The sequence below is a fragment of the Spea bombifrons genome, chromosome 13, assembly GCF_027358695.1.
Source record: "Spea bombifrons isolate aSpeBom1 chromosome 13, aSpeBom1.2.pri, whole genome shotgun sequence".
NCBI lineage: Eukaryota > Metazoa > Chordata > Amphibia > Anura > Pelobatidae > Spea > Spea bombifrons.
Window position 1 is genome coordinate 13,662,770 of NC_071099.1, and position 20,886 is coordinate 13,683,655.

Below are 20,886 nucleotides of genomic sequence, written 5' to 3' on the forward strand. Positions count from 1 at the left end.
TTTCAATGTCGCTCGCAGCCGCTTTGATGGTGCAATGGGCCAGTTGACTAGACTTGCCCCCCAGGCCTTAGGCTGCCAGCCCTCCCCTGTGTGTGTGTGTGTTTATATGTGTATGTGTGTGTGTGTGTGTGTGTGTGCATGTTGTGTGTTAGAATCCCACCTTATGCACACTGCAAGAGAGCAGTCATCTCAACGTCCTGTCCTTAGGATCCGCATGGTTATTGCTCCCCTCTAAGTTATCCGTCTCCTATTGTTAAGCCCGTTGATTGCTACTAATTGGTTCAGGCAGCCTTTGTAAAAACAGAGACAGGAGAAGAAAGAGGACTTTAGGACAGAAACAACTATTAAATGTGCATATTTTTTCCCCAAATCTTAGCTTTCCAGGATTTTTTTAAAACATTTTAGATTTCAACAAAATATCTCCAAATTGGTTAACAACCAAAAAGCGCACAATATAGGAACTTGAAATAATTTTATTTGCCTTATGTTAGAAATTGCGACACCAACAGTTCCCCTTCACGATATATCGCCAGAACTTAATAAACTAAGGCGATACACAAGCTGCCGGGACCTCGGAGGTCCGTTCCTCAGGTGCCACCAAGCAAAGCCAACCATGCCGCAAAGCAGGAGAGCCGGCTATTATCCTTTTACAACCACACATCAAGTAAATCAAAGAGGATTCTTCACAGTGAGATGATCGGCCTCAGATCTGAAATGTAAACACAGAGAAACGGATCCCTCTGTATATTCACCCGGCTATCATGGCGCCCAACCCTCCCGCTTCTGTTTCAGTCCCACGCCACCTGTGCAGCAGCTCGAAAACGTCCTGTTTAGTCGGATTTGTGGAAAAACACACACCATATTAATATTTCAAAAAGAAGGTGGCTATCATTTCATAAACAACTCTCGCAACAAGACTATCTGTGTTTTTTAACCTCTTTTTTTTTTTTTTGGTGTGCATATTGCATTATTAAATATTTAGAGTTCAAGGCGAGGGCATTTAGTAGAGAACACGGGGGAAATCCAATCATCTCCTGCATGCGAAGGAACAGAGAACCTGCCGGCAGATCGGCCCCATTCGGCCCCCATCTAGTCCGCCCTGTCTTTCCTGCTTAGACCTTAATCAGCCGTTGGTCTCGTCTTAGATTCAGGAGCCGTATCCCCATCCCGTGCATGTTTAAATCCCCTCACTGTGTTGCCCTCTACCACTTCTGCTGGGAGGCTGTTCAACTTATCTACCACGCTCTCAGTAAAGTAAATCTAATCCTCTGACGCTCTGGTTTTAGATTACAACCTCTAGTTCTTTGAGAAGGTCCCTCCTGTGCTTTGTTACACGTGGCTGGGTGCCTGCTTATGTTTATGCAGTCTGTTGGGCTCAATGGGTTAAAAGCATCTGAAAGGATGTGTAGAAACGCTGTATCTCATTCAGCTCGAGCCGCAGCTGCGCTCTGGTTGCTGTCCATGGTCTCGAAAGCTACTGGTGCTGATCTGCAGTTCCCATCGCAAGCCACATATATAACAACGGCAGCTTCTCTCTTGGCAACATCACATCTCAGAAGAATCCTGCAACCACTGGATTCCACTCTTACCTTCCATTATACCCCAGGATTTCACCTCCTTCTCCAATCAACGCAGCTGGAAATGGTACATTTTCTTAAACAAAATTTAAAAAATTTTAAAAAAATATATTTTCTTTATTATTCTTCCTTATTATGTTTCTATTTATTTTTTTTTATATTCCATTGACGATCATTCATCTTGAGTTTTACATTATGCTAGAACTTTGTTTAATCTTTAAAAAAAAATGATTTATGTTCTAATTTATATTCTATTAATATCTAATTCTAGATCCAATGTATCATAGTCTGTAATGATCACACTTCGAAAAACTAAAGAATAAGCAATTTAAGGGGGCAAATGTATATATTTTGCATTAGAAGGTTAACAAATAGTTAATGTCACCATTGTATATTTTCCTATAAGTATACTTTTTAGTTGTAAGCTTGATGAATTTGCTTAATTTTTGTAATTGATAACATTTTTTAATTTGAATTTTTTATTTAGATTTTTTTTAGAATTTTTTATTCTATCGGTAAATTAACTACAATTCCTATCATCAATATTCTCCAGTTAACACTTAAGGAAAACTAGACTATGGTCATTTACTAACATTTGTGGGTTTTTTTTTCTTTTTTCAACAGGGATCGTTGATTTGAAAAAGTGTTAATCCCCCCCTTGCAAAGCTACCTGCCTAGAGCTGTGATAATTTGCAAGAAAAAGAGAAAGAAAGAACGTTTTAAGGAAAAACATGGATAATTATACAATGTCTTTGGAAACGCATGTATATAACGAAACTGGGGTCAATCAAACACTAGGAAACATGCCCCAAAATGCCCTCGAGGTACAGGTGGTTACCATTTTCCTTGTCCTTTTAATCTGCGGAGTGGGTATTGCCGGGAACATAATGGTAGTTTTAGTTGTGTTGAGGACCAAGCACATGATGACTCCGACAAACTGTTACTTGGTCAGCTTGGCCATCGCTGACCTGATAGTACTGCTGGCCGCTGGACTTCCCAACATCTCAGAAGTTGTTGCGTCTTGGGTCTTCGGCTACGTTGGTTGCCTCTGCATAACTTATCTTCAGTACCTGGGGATCAATATCTCAGCTTGTTCGATCACGGCATTCACCGTCGAGAGGTACATAGCCATCTGCCACTCCATTAAAGCCCAGTTCATCTGCACCGTTTCGAGAGCCAAGAAGATCATCACCTTCGTGTGGATGTTCACCTCCATGTACTGCGTCATGTGGTTCTTCCTGGTGGACACCAAGGAAGTGAAGTTCGCTGATGGCGTCCAGGTCAACTGTGGTTACAGAGTATCTAGAAACTTGTACACCCCCATCTATTTCCTGGACTTCACCATCTTCTACGTGATTCCTCTGGTCCTCGCAACTGTTTTGTACGGACTGATCGCGAGGATATTATTTATGAATCCGCTTCCATCCAACCCCCAGGATCTTAGCCGGATGAGCTCTAAACATCATGGGAAACCCTACAACTCCATAAAACTTTCATGTAAGGGGAACAAGAACACCGTGAGTTCACGGAAGCAGGTGAGTATCTCCATCTGGCACGAGAGTGCGTCCATTCAATTTATCAATAGACGGAGGGATCAGTTAGTTAGTTAGGGTGGTAGTGAAGTGGAACAGCCTCCCAGTGGTTGAGGTCAATTCAGGCATATGGCTCCTGAAGACGAGACCAACGACTGGTTGAGGTTTGAGTCTTTACAGCAGGAATACCGGGCAGATTCTATGTTCCTAGGAAAGGTATCTGCTCTTTTCACGGAGGAATCCTCTTGGGTAATGGAGGCAGAAAAAGCAAACAATCTGATGTTGAAGGGTAGATTGATTTCTAAGAAAAACATACAATACGAATTAGTCAGCTGCTCAATACTACGCGGTGTATGGCGGTGTGCTTTTAAGTTGTTTTTCTTTTTTTTGATTATTATTTTGTTAACCCCTGCTGATCTGGAGCCTCAAGTGGTCGGTTGTCTACCCTTTGTTCCAAACCACTACTGTCAATAAAGTAACTCCACAACGCGATTGAGTAAGGAAAAATGTAAAAAAAAAGTGAAATTTATAAATAATGATTCTGACACAAACTTTGAGAAGTGGCCTTATCACCACAGCAACCGGTAAAATGTTCCTGCTGAATCGAGCATTCTATTGGTTGCTATGGGCATAAGTCCCCAGTTTTACAGCTTGACCATTGTCAATATTTTACACATAACCCCTTTTCATTCAAAAAGGGTGTAGATATATGGCGTATGATCCCAGCAGAGGTGGTAAAAGCAAGGCAGATGAAGAAAAGCCACAATGGCTCTAATGTTAGTACATTAATCATTGCCACCGATGCCCAGATTCTTCCCTGCACACAATATATTTTCTGCTTCATTAGTGACGCTATGCGGGGAGTCTGCGTCCGCGCCGTTATGTTTTATGGATGCCCTGTTATGTTAAGAAATGTCAGCTCTGATTTATTTGCCATTCAGGTAAAAATGTCATTTTGTTTACAATCGGTGAAGGACCGAATTCAGGTCCAGATGATTCTTCCTGATACAGAATTCTTCAAAGCGGCCAGTGTCTCGCGCGGCTCACTGGGATCTAGAAGGTTAAAGAAGCATGTTAAGGGTTAAGCTGAATTTTTTTGGGATTAAATAGTGTAAACATTTCTTTAATGCTCATATAATACCAGTCTAGCATGATCACAAAATAATATTTCATCAAATACTCACTCATGTTTTTTTTACTAATTTTTAAATTGATTTCACTTAAATCACTATTTAAATATTTACTTTAAAAAACCTTAAATGACTTAATACTATGGCAGAGTCAAAACTGCAGAACTAATGTAAAATTGTTAAAGGGACAGTTTAATGTGTCCCCCCCCCGGGGGTCCTCCGGGGGACGACAATTCTTGCCACTGATTGGCTGCTTGAAGCCACTCGGAGGCAGGAAACCACCTCCTTTGGAAGGGAGCACTTCCTGTGCGTACCAATGGGGGGGGTCGCAATTGTATATGGGGGGGATTCTTGTAAGGGGGGGGCATCACAACTATTTAAAGGAACCACGCAGCTATAATATACGTACTTATAATGGCTGGAGCGACACAACACTGGTTCTACTAATGATCCGTAGTGTTATAAACTGTGCAGAGGGCACCACTTGGATGCAATGTCACAAAAGTCCCAGTTGGTGGAATGGTCAGGTGTCCCTATATTTTTGTCCATATGGTGTAACTCTACCAATAATTAGACGTAAACAGACGACAAGAACACCTTCCCAAAAGAAGCCGTTCCACGTTTCATGTATAAACACCCTTCCAGGTGGTGTATAACGAGAAGACGTTTAATAAGCTCATTATATCGCTTGAGACAGCAGAAGATGAGATGAATCCCTTCCGCATCCCGCGCTATCTGTGCGAGAGCCTCTGACCTTATCAGCTGTTACTCCGCTGGGTTTAATGTAATCAGGGAATCCAAAGCAAACACGACATTTAAGATACGAAGGCGTTAGGAACTGTTACTTATTCATTAAAGGCTTGCCTTTCCAGTACCGGTTTCTCATAAAGCGGATACTATAAATATAAACCAATGTTAATGGTTTACATATTATAGATTTAATTTATAAACCCAACATATATCTATATAATGGAAGCACCAGGGGTTTATTAACCTATCCAAGGGCAGCGCCATCATCGGCCCCCTCTTTGTCGCTGTACTTCCTGTTGGGCGCTGGGAAATGACATCATATCCTGGTGCTCTACCTTTTAAGGCCTGGTTGGCCTGGTTCAGAATACACCACTGGGGATCAGCAATGATAACTTCCTGTCCACAGGATCTGTACAATTATCTGTCCATTAAGTCCCCCCCACATTGCTTAATTCTGGGTTCCCATGGGACCCGGAAGCCTTTGTAACGGGAGAAATGATCGGGACAGGAAGTTAATTGATGAGTTATTCTTCCCCTTTTTGTTCCCAAATGCAAACTTCCACAAGCAAAAATATTCCTTTAAACTTAAAGATGGTTAAAGAGAAACTCCAACCATTGTATTCACTACAATATTGCCCCTTTAATATTTCAGGGTGCCCCCCCACTTTACAAATGGGGTAGATTCTTCAGAATATCCCCATATCTATTTGCCCCTTTTTATACCCCCGGGTTATACTTACCACCAGTCAGCTCCTGGCTCCGCAAACGCTGCATTATGGCCTCTGTTTGGACCCCTGTGTTCCTTCGCGGAAGACGCTGCCATTGATGTCAATTAAAGCACTTTCCTGCCACTGATTGGCTGTTTCAATCAGCCAATCAGTTACAAGAATTGTCGGACCACGTTTTTGTACACATAAAATAATTTAATACACATTCTTTTTTACTGTCTTCTCAAACTGTCCAGTTAAGATGGCTGTTCCCATTATATATGACTGAGGCGGGTTTCTTATATAATATATAATATTCATTTTCTGACTATATCGCCAAACACGCAGGTGGGGGTAAAGCTTTGAGAATTATACCTGCGCCTAAAGCGCTACTCAAGAGCCATAGATAATTGTGACATCCATCAGAGGCTGATCGCCATTCAGTTAATGGAGTTCGGAGATCGTTAGTACGTAATCAGGAAATTCCATACGCTCAAATTGATTATTAACTCTTCATTTGATCTCTTTTAAATGTCGATGAATCCACAAATACCATTAACATACCATGCGCTGAAAATATTCACCGGCAATTCCCCATTTACTGTAAATAATCAAAAGGGTCACATGTTAAAACTCTGATAATCGAATAGCGTGTGTGACGTGTGCGGCGTGTGGTTAATAAGATTGGAAGGTCATCATGGTGATCAGTAAGTAACCCTTTTCTGACCCGGCTTAGATATGATATAGACTCCAAGAGCCTGGGTCGAGATTAGATGATCTCATCATGACCTCATGAGATTAGGCTTGGAGCAGCATCACAAAGGGAGAAGAATAAATGTTTCTACTATAAAAAAATGACTGCTTGTAGATATTAGAGCAGCTCTGTCATGTTTCCCAAAATGTTACTTAGACCATAATCTAAAACTTATGGAACATATGGAAGTTTGACTTTACTGAGAGGGTGGTAAATAATGGGAAGAGCCTCCCGGCAGAAGTGGTAGAGGCTTTGAGTCTTTAACAGTAGTTATTCAAATGATACAGAACTATTTTCTACAGAATTAGCTGAAGTTAGAATTTCAATATTCTGTTTTTGTAAGATAATATTTAGTTCACATAAGACATACTGTCAATAATAACAATAATCATAATAACAGTAATAATAATAACAGTAATAATAAAAATAATAATAATATTTTCAGATAATAAATAATAAAAGTGTGTTGCACTAGCTAAAACAGATGGAAGGACTCTATGAAACAAAGTTTTGAGAAAATATACATGATATATACAGAGATTTTTCTTAGAAACATAGAATTTGCCGGCAGATCTGACCCATCCGGCTCCGTCAAGTCGCCCGTTTTCCTGCTGTACAGTTTACAATCCTAACCAGTCCTTGGTCGTGGACTCAGGAGCCATATGCCTTTGCCACTTCTACTGAGAGGCTGTTCTACTTATCTACCACCTTCCTTACATTCCATCTGAGCCTCGGACTCCAGTTTTAGATCATAGCCTCTGGTTCTAACCTTTCTCCTGTTCCTCAAACAGGTTTCCCTTAATTTTTGGGTGATGGGACTCCATTAATTTAGGGAATTAACCACAAGTGGTTGTAGCTGAGGATCGCTACTCAACCTCAAGGAGGCAAATAAGTGTCTCTTCCCTTTCATTGACCCTCCAGTGCTCAAACCAGAGCAATACTTGAGACCTTGTCCTTGTCTTGAGTCGCATTGTGTAATTGAAAGCCATCAAAATAACATAGTGTTTTAATTTGATAGGGGAGCTTTGGGTAATTTAATGCGCAGCTCCTGCATACCAAATTTAATTTCACTTTGACATTTTTCTTTAACAAGATAATAAAATTAATTGCTTTTGTAACAAAAATAGCCTGACGTACGTCAGCTCATTGAATGTAAATGTTTGTAAGCGATCCACGCGGATGCAGTAGGATAATATCTTAATTATGCACTCTATAAGGCGGCGCATCATGCTGCCAATGACCTATCATTCAGGAATTACAGGATCCGAATGTGTTTTTTAAAAAATATATATATATATTAACCCCTTAATGGCAAAGCTCAAAATGCATTGTTTTCAATGGGTTTAGGGACCGCCCATTGTCCTTTAGGGGGTTAAACTTTTGAGTGTTCATTTTACGTAGGTGACAAAGCTTGGCGAAAGCTTTGTTTCTGTGAAGTACATTTGTTAAAAAACAGTGATATTTTTTATGTTCTCGCCAAGTGAAAAGTGTTTCCGTTTTCTTTTTTCCGCCGTTTTGTGCTCAGTAAACCAGTGAGTTCCACGAGAAAGCATTTTGTGTCATTCAGATATGTTTTTATTTTTGATGTTCAATAGATATTGTAGTGTGAGGGATGCTGATTTTGCCAGTTACGGATGAAGACATGTAAATTCACATTGAGCTTTGCATGTCCTCACCTGTAACTCACAAAACGTATAGTCTCAGCCACTTACATTCCCTCTCAAACAACTTGCAGATTGGTTAGTCTGTGAGTATTTTTGTGAGAGCTTGCAACTGGAGTCAAGTCTGGTCACTCAAATTAACCCTTAACTTGACTGTCCATTTGACCTCTTTATGAAAAGATCCCTCTATGTTTTTCATTTTTCTGCATTTTAACCCATAATAGGGACAGAAGGAGAGGTCCCATGGTGTCTCAAGACAAAAAAAATATCCAGTGGCCATAACTTTGTTTACCTATTGATTCTACTTTCTTAAGTGACACATGCTGTTTGTTATCGTGAGCTAAATGCCCAACCCAAACTATAACCTGTTAAGACAAGATGACTAAAAATTGTGTTTGATCTCTCCACAAATGCCTCCAAGTCCTAATGGGTTACTTGAATGGATTTTGAGGCGGGTTAATAAATTACTACCAATTATCACAAGTTTCTACTGTTCATGGAGCATAGACCTCCTCAATGCTGGCCAGTAGCCTAGGTAGAAAAAGTTCCTGTTGAAGGAAGCAGACATTTTGGTAGACCATAACCTAATTTCTCTAGACGCCAAATAATAGGGAAGTAAAGCATATATAAAATACTCCAAAAACATTTATTTAGTTAGCAGCAATGTCTTCCTTTAGATGTTTATCATATGCATTGAAGGCCAGGTTCTCAAGTCAACTTTTGAGACTCTTTTGAGACTCTTACCTAGAACACCCCATTTTGTTAGCGTGGTCCTCCCAAGGTTACCATGTTTTGCAATTTCCAACCTCTCCCTGTTTTCAAATAACTTATTTGAATGTTTAGGGTTTTCTGAGGCACCAATAGCTTATACTCCTGGAGGTAAATCACATTCGGGAACTAGGGCCAGACTGGTGATGACCTGGCACCTTAAGGCCAGTGGCTGCTCGGTGACGTAGGTGCAGCTGAGCATTTGCCCCAGTGTGCCAGATGGCCAATCCAGGCCTGTTCCACATGATAAAACACTTGTTTCTACAAAACGCACCCTTATGTTTCAGATCTTGCATTTAATTTAAAAATCTAATAACCATTTCCTTCAAAATTGTACCTTTATTGAAACTTTTTTTTATATTAAGTCTAATGCAAGGTTACTGGTTAGTAAAGGTGAGAACTAATCCATTATCTGACAAGGTGGACGGGTCCTGTTTGTTCAGCTACATTGATTGAAACAAAAGGCCGAACATACCGTTTATACAATGAATCTTTTCTTTGCATTAATAATAGTTATATTCCTCAGCGAGGCCGTCGAAAACATGGCTTCTTTCATCGTTTTGTTTCTTGAAACCCGATGAAGAGATACTCCTGAATGCTCAGTGCCAAAAAATGCTAGGTAAACAAAGAACTGTTGAATATGCCGCAGCTGATATATTTTGATGTAACTGAATACAGGGAGGTTTGTCATTGTTAGCGAGAGAGCTCGGAGGAGAGAAGAGAGAGAGAGAGAGAGGAGACGTGACAGAAAAGGTTTAAATACTTAAAGGGATTTAACAAAGAAATTTATTTCAAAGGAGGAAAAAAGTTACAACAAGAGGCCAGAATCTAACACTAGAGGGTCGGAGGCTTAGATGGAATGTCAGGAAGATTTACTTTGCTCAGAGGGTGGTAGATAAGTGGGACAGCCTTCCAGCAGACATGTTGGAGGCTAATACAGTGAGGCGATGTAAACATACATGGGATAGGCATATGGCTCCTGAATCTAAGACGAGACCAACAACTGGTCTAAGTCTGAGTCTTTATAGCAGGAAAAATGGTCAGACTAGACAGGGGCCGAATGGGGCCGATTTCTGCTGTCATATTGTACGATGGGATTCTTAATAGGCTATAAAATGGTTTTAGGCACCCTCACTACTTCCAAGACAAAACTCACTATTTTAAGCAGAGATCCCATATTTCCGTGATCAAACTTTGCAGTCGGGACACAGAAACATTAGATGAAGGAGTCTTAAGTCGAAGTTGATACCGTCTTTTAGTTCGGTATAGAGTAAGATAAATCTATTGGGTCACATAAGCTTCCGGGACCTCGGAGGTCTCTTATACAGAGTCTTTGTATCAACTTCTTTAAGTAACCTCTTTCTGGGCCAGGAAGAATTTCAAAGACCCTCGAAGCAGACTAGTTCTCGCTTTCTCACCCCAACAAGCTTTTGTTACCAAAAGCCAAAGATTTGAAGGTAGGTTTGTGATTCACTCATGTCCCACTCAGTACTGGGCTAAAAGACAAATGGGTAAAACACTAGAGACACTAAAATATAGACAGAAAGGGTAATTAGAGATGTACAGAAGGCCAATAACTTTATGGACCAGAAAATACATTTTAGGATTTTCAAATGCTGTGAGTTTACATGTGGTTATGTATTATGTCTATGTAGTCTAAATTCTGATTAAAGTTAAGAAATGAAGGTACAGGAAAGATTCTATTTTTGAAAAAAGTACCGGTTATGATTTTTAGTAATTTTTTTCCTTCCAGACATTGTCTGGATGTGTATTCTGTAGGTAAAAATCTCCCTTCTCCGGGGTCACGGAGAGCAACATCATTAGCAAGAAACAGAAATGGGCTATAATTGGTTGATTATAACTAATGGAGAAATACTGAATGCAATACAGGCTTTCACAAACTTGAATGCTAAGGAGTCCGTACAGCCCATGATACATATTAATCTGAAGAGATATTTTCTACTTAATTCTGGGGAATTGGGTTGAGTCAGGGGTCCATTGTATGTAATATTCCAACCATAAGAGTCAACGGACCACAGAGAGTTCAGTCTGTTGGCAAGATATCGCGTCTCCAAAGATTCCAGCCTTAATGTGATGTAAACGTGATGTAATGGTGTTTTACTTTATTTAGAGGATGGCAGATAAATGGATTAACCTCCCAGAAGGATAAAACGGGCAGACTAGATGGGGCCAAACGGGTCTGATCCATGTTTCTATGTTTTCCAAATTGGTGACATTCAGGTTCGCAGAATTAACTATATAACTCACCATACTTTTCAGTTTCATAAAAACATATATATATGACATCAACTGGATCACCGCTAAAAGGTTTGGTTACGTCGAGTTTGACTTTTGGCGTATTACTTTCTACTTAAGAAGCAATTATAAGCACTAGGGTTAGCACTCCCGGGCAGGACTACCATCAGAGGGCTACGGCCAGTACCCATGAATGAGACCTTGGAAAGCAAGAAGCCCAGCCTGGGCCCTCATGACCCGGTACCCATGACTGTGTCCTCATAGCCTGCTACCATGGAGTGGATCCTTGCAAGCTTTGGTGCCCTGATGACCCCTTTCTGGAGGTTAGAGCCTAGTGGCCCTTTTCCAGACTTTTAGGCCCGATGGCTCCATTGAAAGCATTGGGCAGGGTGGCAGGAGGATCATTGGGTGGAACATGGCAAGAATGCCCTGGGGCACCAAGATTTCTGATGTCCTTCCTGCTCTTACCTTTTATAAGTTCTAGAGACTTTTGCTTAAATCTAAAAGCATCTCTTTTAAATTAATTTAGGTTACAACTTCTATAAAATTCTAGAAAATATGGTTCCTTTACTTGTGACATATTATCTCACGCATCCTTAGTTTGTCCCAAACGCCATGAGATTAATGGAGGAAACTGAAAATGACCGCGTATGAAATGAAGTGTTTAGCGGATCCGGATTTTTATTAACCTGTCACAATTCAACACAAAACATCTCAAATCATCAGACACCGCGGGATTTATTTTGTTTGATTTCGGAATCCGCTTTTTAAGCATGGCTCAAAACGTTTAATGTAGCGGAACAGCCCAATTTCTGATGGACGGTATCATTCTTCAGAAGCTGGATATTTCTCTCTATTAAAACTGTATCCCTGCACAGATTATATTGGAAAGAGCGTGTGGAAGCACCGTGAGCCCAAACTAATATCCACTTAAGGATTTAAACAGAAGAAGATCTTAAGAACTCAACAATGTTTGAGACTGCAAAACAACAAATTATACTAATTACCAGATAAAGAATACCTAACAGTTAAATAGCCGATATGTGCTTAACCAGAGAGGTTCGGAATAAACTTTGGCCCCTGAAGACCCCTGGAGATGATTCATTCTAGTCAAGAACATTATTAATAATAACCAAGATCTTAAACAGAAGCTTAAACAAAGGAGTGTATTTAGAATGTCAAACAAAAGTTCTGAATCAAATTCAAGAGGTAGATGTCTACCTAGCTGTCTATAACTCCATCGCTTTGTCTTTCAGTATGTCATTAGTCTTTGGCCATTGTATTATCCTTATTGAATGCCCCCACGGCTAACTTTCTGATCAATAATATCCATTAAGACTCTTGAAGGTAAAGGACTCGGTGAAACATAATATAAACCAACAGATAACTTATATTGTTAACCAGCCAACTCATTAATAACAGGTACAATCTACCATTTTAATTTATAAACCACGCAGTCTCCAGCCTTTTATCTTATGAGACTTACCGGTGAAAGAATAATTTCTAAAGCTGGTATAAAAAGATATTCAAAATTGGGGTATTTTAAGGATTAACAGTACATTTTTTTTTAATGTAATATTTTTTTATGTAATATCTAATTTAATTTTTAATATAATTTTTTTATATATAATATAATTTTTTTAAATATATTTAAAAAAAAAATAAAATTAAACATTTATTTATTTTTTTATTTATCATTTTTATTTGTCGGATTTGTTACAAAATAATAGAACTCACAATTTTGCCTGCTTCCATGGTAACTCCCATGGGAACAGAGATGTCTGCGAGAAAGTAAGTTAAAAACAACACAGCGCATGACATAAATGTCACAATGTAGGTGATGCAAACGCTACAGAAATTCAGCCAAGTAAATATGATTCTTGCCATGGGAGTGGAATTTTTCGAGAGAGGAAAATTTGTTTGTGGCAGGGAATTGTCAGTAGCTTGTGAGCGTCAGAGGAAGCTTTGATAGGCAAAGTCTTTTTTGGTTGTATTGAATTTTTTATACATAAAGGACAAAAAACAAGAAGTGATACTTAAAAGGTCTTTTCTAAAAAGCTCTGAAATATGCACAGTTCCGGCATAGAAGGACGGATGATAATGATCTCCAATGTTCTGCAAATTAACTAAAATCATACGTGAAAAGAAAAATGGGAAATTATTTAAGTAAATTAGAAGACTAGTAGAGGATGTGACAGCTGCAGTTTCACGTTGATAAATGTAAAATAATGAACTTGGGATGTAAAAATCTAGGCACATTATAGCATTGGGTGCATTGTGCTGTGACAACAGAAGAGAGGGACTTGTGATTAATTATTTCCGAGGTAGTCGACTAAAATGGGGAATGGTTTGTAGGATATAAATGCATAGGTTTATGGCTATCCTGAATCTAAGATGAGACCAAACACTGATAAAGGTTTGAGTCTTTACATCCGGAAAAACAGACTAGACGGGCCGAATGGGTCTGATCTGCCATCAAATTCAATGGATCTTTGTGTAAAAAATAATATGAAGTCATTTGTGAGAGTTGGCTTATAGTATATATATATATATATATATATATATATATATATAGGGTATATATATATATATATATATATATATATATATATATAACTGTAGGCCACGGAGACTTTTTTTTTAAGTTCATTAAATAAATGTAAAAAAAGTTATCATCAATAGAAATTTCCTTTGACATTTTGGTTGGCATATTCTACCGATAGGATGTACCCTTTTTATGACATAGCTACTACAGAAGCTGAATATCCTTTCCCTTTAATCCATTTCCATTAAGGCGCTAACTGCTTCTACAAATTGCTAAGCCGCCATAGATAGATGAGTTTTATAGCGCATATATTTCAAAGAACGACAGTTCATTTACTAAGGTACATAGCAATCTGCAACCAATTAAGAAAACAGAATTAAGATTACTTTTTTTTTTATCAATCCTGCATATATTACATGTTAACCCTTAATGCGTGAGATAAACAGGTAGAGGGCCCAGGAACAGGCATCATAAACCCTGATTTGAGATAAAAGTCCGTTCGTGGAAACAATATTTTTTTTGTTATTTCGCCAAAATAAAAAAAGGTATAAAACGACATAAAACTAAGATTTCAGGACCTCAAAGGTGTCCTCTTAAGGTGAATTGGATACCATGTGAAAGAAAAAAATAGAAAAATATGTCAAATTCTATCAAGTTTTGGTCTCCTCTGACGTACCAAAAGTTGATAAAATTTGACATATTTTTCTGTTTTTTTTCTAACTTTTATTATGTTCCCAGTGTGATATATATGATTTTTATATATCTATGAATATTTTTTATACTTCTGTCAAATTCTGTGTTTCTAATATTCCATCATGTGGCTGCATTCGTTGTTTTCCATGTTAATGTAAACTTTTTACAATGGCAAAAGCCTCATAGAAACTTTTTTTTTTCTATGAATATGTTTTTTGAAGACTCGGAAACCAATCTTCTACAAAATAACAGTCTCAGAAAACAATCCCGCAGGAATGTGCCGAAACAAGTGAACCCCTATCACATCTGAAGGATACATATGCATGAGGCTGCCGAGTGCAAAGCTCAACAATCTCTGCTTCAAACGAACATAATATCTACCCCCACATTTTATTTTCTCCAACATCCCGGAATGTTTCCTCGTTTTATAAAGCAGAACAATAATAATGAATGCTGCTTTTTGTATTCAAATTATATAGTTAGGTCAGCATGTTAATTTAAAAAAGAAATGGATTGCTTTTTTATATATAAAAAAAGAATATTATAAATTAAAGATTAAAGAAATGTATTGCTTGGAAGCAGCCATAGGAAGATGAAAACAATGTACAATCCTACTTTATAGTCCAAAAAAAATCAGCGATCTGGGACTTCCTGTTGGTTCTGAGGACACAATGACATCATGCATTCAACAGGAAGCTGGGTCTTTGGACTTTGTTGCCCTTTATATGTAATAATACAGAAGGTAGCTCCAGCAATTGGTTGAAAAATGAAGTCATTTCAAAGCATTCCTTCTTTTAAAAACATTACTTTACATTTGATGTCTACTTCAGCAATTGCCTCTCCAACCACATGAAAAAAGACAGGTAATTAGACCTGGCCCTTGTGACGTAATAAGTCTTATATATACGAAAAGAGCTAACACTCTTTTTTTTAAGCAAATTAATCATTTTTCTTTTCTCTTTGTTGTATTTATTCAAAAGTCATGCATGTGAATTGGGACAAAAAATGGCTGCCCAGAGGCAGAAATGAAATGATCCACGACGATGATGTCTTAAAACCAGATACTGGGCTAAAATACGGGCCCATTTGTTTTTATTTAGACGTTTTTTATTACCGCATGTCAACTGGGATTAGCGTAAACGCTTGCCCTCTTAGCGGTCAATAAAAATGCAGAGTGGATTATCGAAGAAATCCAAATATTGAGCCATCAGGGGTAGCGCCGAAGCTGTTCCCCTCAGTCTCATTAAAACAAAAGGATGTAAAACTTCCACGTAATCATTATTATACTCGTTACGTGCTTATAAACTGTCTGGCCATGTTCGATCACGCATCACGGGAGTCGCGTTAGAATTAAATGTGTGTCTGCAATGGCCAACACAGAAGCACTTTGTATTTCGTAAGGGACACCCTCGAGGTATTTTCACAGCCAAGCAGAGCAGGATTTCTCTCGTTACAGCCAAGTCACGTACAATTTTGTTCTCTGCTTCGATTCCAGCTACCCCTAACACGTATAAGCGTGCGCCGAGCCTCCGACTAAATTGGAAAGCTAAACAGCTGGCGTTAGCCATCGTCCGCTGTGAGCATCGCGCGGCTTAGGGAGACTTTCATGTGGATCCCACTGTGTGTTGATATTTGAAATTATTCACAATGTTACCAGGAAAGAACTTAATTACAGCTACTTTATTTTAGATAATGGCTGTAGCGGTGGAATAGCTGTTTGCAGTCTGGCAGGGGAAGTTCTGCTTTCTTTTAGCATATGGGTAAAGTAGATGTCGGTTGGACGAATTACTATAATAAACGCAGCAGAGTTGGAAAAATATATAAAGGATGATTCATTTTGATGTGCAATTGTTTGTTTTTGTGTATTTGCATCCATTATGAACAGATCCTATTGTGTGCCGGGTGACTGTATTGCGAAATGTTATAGCGTTCGGCTTTGAGGGGTTTGGAGCAGTATGGAAGATGTTCAAAGGCACTTTAAGGCGTAGAGTAGCTTTAAATTTCCTTGGGTTCCTTACTGCGGAGCGCCTGGAGATGAAGTCATAGCCCGGCGCTCAAAGTCTCTAAGGTGCGCGGCGCCTATGGAGTCTATGGAGGCTGTGTTGGACTGGCATAGCCGCCATAGTATAAAGGGGCTGGTTGGGTGATCAGAGAGCCATTGAGGAACAGCACGGCGCAGGGGTAGACCACCTAGAAATGGTGATCTGCCCCTGGGCTTTGTGGCAGTGGGTCTGCCACCCTCTGGACCTGCCGTCCTAGGACTAGTAGATCTAGGCCAGGATATTTCGCTGGGTACCTGGCAAGGAATGGAGCGTCTTCGGACATAATTATTGCCATGTGTCTATTCTGTGTGCTCTTCTAAACCCAATAAAATATTTAGATGAAATGTAATATCAATAATTGGTCTATTATTGAATATAAACGTATATATAGCACAGAACATACTACATTTATACAATAAAAGATAATTAAAGTATATCATTTCCATGCAAATGTTAGCATAGGAGTACAGAAATAATCACACCTCCACCCACCATATAGCAAATGAAATGTTTTCGGGGAAGCCAAGCCATTTAAATCTTTCGTGCTGAGACGACTAAATGAAACAATTTGGAAAATGTCAAACAATCCAGAGAAAATACATATTTACGTTATTTAGGTCGCTGTTGTAAAAGCCACAGGGCCCTGATTTGAAATAGAGCAGCATTCAACAAAGCAGGCGGGAGCATTTCCCGCCGAAAGAATAGGAGACGACGGTGACTGGAGTCTGCAGATCTCTCCCGATACATCTGTGAAAAATAAAATCACCACGCACAATGGCTTTATATCAAATACGAGGAGAACCTGTCAAAATACAAACTTTCTTCTCAAAAAAGATGTTAAAACATTTTGTCAGCAGGCTTTAAATGCAACGTCTACAATTTATATTTCTGCAAGTATAATTTTACATGAGCGATAAGACGGGTGGCTTAATAAATAAAAAAATGGACAATTAAGCATTTGTGAAGTCTAATTAAATGTAATTTACCCGAATCGTCATTTTATATTGGCTAGAATTAAAAAAATATGGTATGCAGGATATAGTTAACGGTCTATCAGAACCGAGATCCAAGGACAAGAAGTTCTAAACCCACACCATTTAAATGTTCAGGCATTTGCCGCCCCCACCCCCTAAGGTTCATTAGGGGGGGTGGGGGTGGGGCAAATGCCTGAACATTAAAATGCCACTGGTCACACCACAAAAAAAAAGAAAATAACTGAAAAAAAGAAACAATGAGAGAAAACCTAAATAAATAAATTAGCTAATTATAGAAGCGTCATGATGTCACTATGACATAGTGATCAGAGCAATGAGGAGACCATAGATCTATTTCGTCTTGCTATAATAGTAGATGTATGCGTATAAACCGACCGGCGTCTCTATGTTTACAGAACTAGTTCTACTGAAAATATTGAGGCATCATTCATCATGGTCTCCTTATCCCCCTTACAGGTAACCAAGATGCTGGCTGTTGTTGTTATCCTGTTTGCCCTCCTCTGGATGCCGTATCGTACGCTTGTGGTGGTAAACTCTTTCATGGACCCTCCCTACCTGAACGTTTGGTTCTTGCTGTTCTGTAGAATGTGCATCTATCTTAACAGCGCCATCAACCCCATCATATACAACCTGATGTCCCAGAAGTTCCGAGCGGCCTTCAAAAACCTCTGCAAATGCGAGCAGAAAAGGACAGAGAAGGCGGCCAACTACAACGTCCCGGTGTACTACAGCGTGATGAAAGACAGTTCTCACGAAAGCCCGGATCATGACCTCACAGTCCAAGAGGATCTCAATGGATTCCCGTCCAAAAAAGTCAACTTTACAGAAAAATGCATAGATACCACCAGAACATATAGTGTTGCATGATACCTCCGACGCTGTCCTACGATGGGTATTTTAATCGTCAACGTAATGTATTCGAAATGGTGTTGTACAAATGTTTAAAAAAATATTGCCTGAATGGAGAGGGAATGTAAATAAGCAAAAATTCTTCTAAAGATCTTTAATATTTGCAAAATTTATACACTGTCTGGCTCTCCGATGTCTCTTTAACCCCTTAATGACAAAATGCATTGTTTTCAATGGGTTTAGGGACCGCCCATTGTCCTTAAGGGGTTAAGTCTGCCGGCGCTATGGTAGGGATACATAGATTTCCAGTGACACCATTGTGAGTTCGTTACTACAGTGTTGTGAAAAACTTCTCAAAAAGTTCTTCTTTCAAGAGTCGATTCAGGAAGCTCTTTCTTCTGTCTGTATATTATGTAAGAAAAACTTGAAGATACTTGTAAGACCTATAATACCGTATTGGCTCGGATATAGGCCGCCCCCGTATATAGGCCGCACCCTAAAAGTTTGGTGCTTTTTTAAAGAAAAAGTTTTTTTTCTTTAAAAAAGCACCAAAAAAAACATGCTGCCATTCTGTCCTCCCTCCCCGAGATACGCTGCCGCTGTCCTCCCTCCCCGCGATACGCTGCCGCTGTCCTCCCTCCCCGCGATACGCTGCCGCTGTCCTCCCTCCCCGCGATACGCTGCCGCTGTCCTCCTCTGCCCCCCCTCCTCGACTTACCGGAGCAGACTCCCGGGTGTCTTGCGGGGCCGGCGAGGGACATCTACGCAATACGCGTATGCAACTTCCGGTACCGGTACCGGAAGTTGCATACGCGTATTGCGTAGATGTCTCCCGCCGGCCCCGCAAGACACCCGGGAGTCTGCTCCGGTAAGTCGGGGGTGGGCAGAGGTAAAACGCTTAGATAACCTCCCGTGCCGGCACCCCCCCGTGGGAAGTGCTGGCAGGGGAGGCTGTCTGAGCGTATCGGGGAGAAGGATGCAGGTCCCCTGCACCGCTGCGGGGGATCTGTATCTTAACCCCGCTGCCTGCCCGGCGCCCGGGACTGCATGTCCCGGGCGTCGGGCGCTAGACCCCGAATATAGGCCGCACCCCCACTTTAAAAACTTAAAGTGGGGGAAAAAAGTGCGGCCTATATTCGAGCCAATACGGTATATTAATTTCTGGAAAAAATGGGTTAAATAAAAAAAAAAAAAGTTGTTTTGGTAAAATTACTATTTTCTGTTGAGTGGAGAAGATTTTTACAGAAAAGGTCCATAGAAAACACTACCATGTATTACGTAAGTTAAAGGAACAGAAAATGAAACATTTTGGGGTCTGTGTACCATTTACTCCTTAATTAATAGGCTTTTTTTTTTCTACCGTTGAATTAACATTTACAAAGCTAATTTAAGGAATCCCTAATTTTTTTATTTAATGTTTGCTTCTTTAGTAGCAGCTAAGAAACAGCTCGGGGGTTGTAGTGCAGAGTAAGTGATTTTTTTAAATTGATTTTTATTTTTTAATGGCACTTTACCTATAAAAAAATAAAAATTTATCGTGAAGGATAAACAAAGGGTGAGAAACAGTTTACATAACATTCATAAAGTGAAACAAATTGATTTAATTCCTAATTTTAGAGCATTTTTACTATAGATGTATAGTTTGTAGAATGAAAAATGTAAGTTGTTTTTTTTTTATTTTTGTTATTAATATTCTAAAAATTGGGCAAATAAATGAATAAATCTTTTTTTTTTTTTGGAAATCAGATTTACCAATTATTTAAAATTAAAAAAATAATAATAATTCTTGAGTTTTTGCAGAACTTCATTAAGAAAATTGGGGCACATCTTTCAGAAGACACAGTTGTCACCTACGTTTGGTTGCTTCCCTTTCCTTTTAGTCTTTGTCGTAAGCGCCGTTCTTTTACTGATAAAAGTGAGATTGTTACACGGAGAAGAGAAGATGGAGTGCAGAGCAGTTTGTCTGAAATGTCAGCCCCTGTGATAGATCTCCTCTGTGTAGTGTATTAATTCTAAGGCCGTCTTATGGTGAAATTGAATTCTGTGTCAAGGACCCAGACAAACGATTCCTACGTTTATTGTCCAAGCCCATTAGGAATGGACAGTTGGCTTCATCCATCTATCGCGGCCAGGTGTATATATTTCACTAGTACTAGAACGTTCTTTTTAACATATCTTTCGAACATATCTTTAGAACATATCTTTAGAACATATCTTCTGAATATATCTTCCAGGGACTCCATTGGAGCCGAGTTTAAGGGGCAGAAACGGCCATTGCATGGATTGACACAGCAATTAGGTTTGCTTCGTTGGCCACCATTACTGCTTGTTGGCTTACTACTCGGCTATTGAGGAACAACCAATTATTATTAGGCTCTAAAATATTCCGCTATGTAATTTGTTGGCACTTTATAAATAAAAGGTAATAATAATAATAATAATAATACAGGAGTTGAGGAGCCTGCCCATGAGCTTCATGGCACTTTCGTAACAAGTTCCTAGAAAGCATTGTGGGCTTATGAGGGCTTGTGAGCTTACATTCTAAAAGGAATTCTATGGATAATTGATACGAAAGGCAAATGGACACATAGGCATAGTCCTAGAGGAGCCCTGTCCGTAGTGAGAAT

General features: G+C 39.4%; 1 protein-coding gene across 1 annotated transcript; it reads left to right on the forward strand.

Annotated features, from left to right (window-relative positions):
* Positions 1-1,433: 1,433 nt before the first annotated feature.
* Positions 1,434-18,452, forward strand: LOC128471132 (thyrotropin-releasing hormone receptor-like). Its single transcript, XM_053453000.1, has 3 exons — positions 1,434-1,644; positions 2,202-3,112; positions 17,867-18,452. Exons 2-3 carry the CDS (start codon positions 2,309-2,311, stop codon positions 18,275-18,277), a joined length of 1,215 nt encoding a protein of 404 aa, XP_053308975.1. The 5' UTR covers positions 1,434-1,644; positions 2,202-2,308; the 3' UTR covers positions 18,278-18,452.
* The last annotated feature ends 2,434 nt before the right edge of the window (positions 18,453-20,886 follow it).

Excerpts from the sequence above, each read along its gene's own strand:
- LOC128471132 (XM_053453000.1), top strand. The coding sequence starts at position 2,309 with ATGGATAATTATACAATGTCTTTGGAAACGCATGTATATAACGAAACT. Across the intron at positions 3,113-17,866 it reads CCGTGAGTTCACGGAAGCAG|GTAACCAAGATGCTGGCTGT; the intron begins GTGAGTATCTCC and ends TCCCCCTTACAG.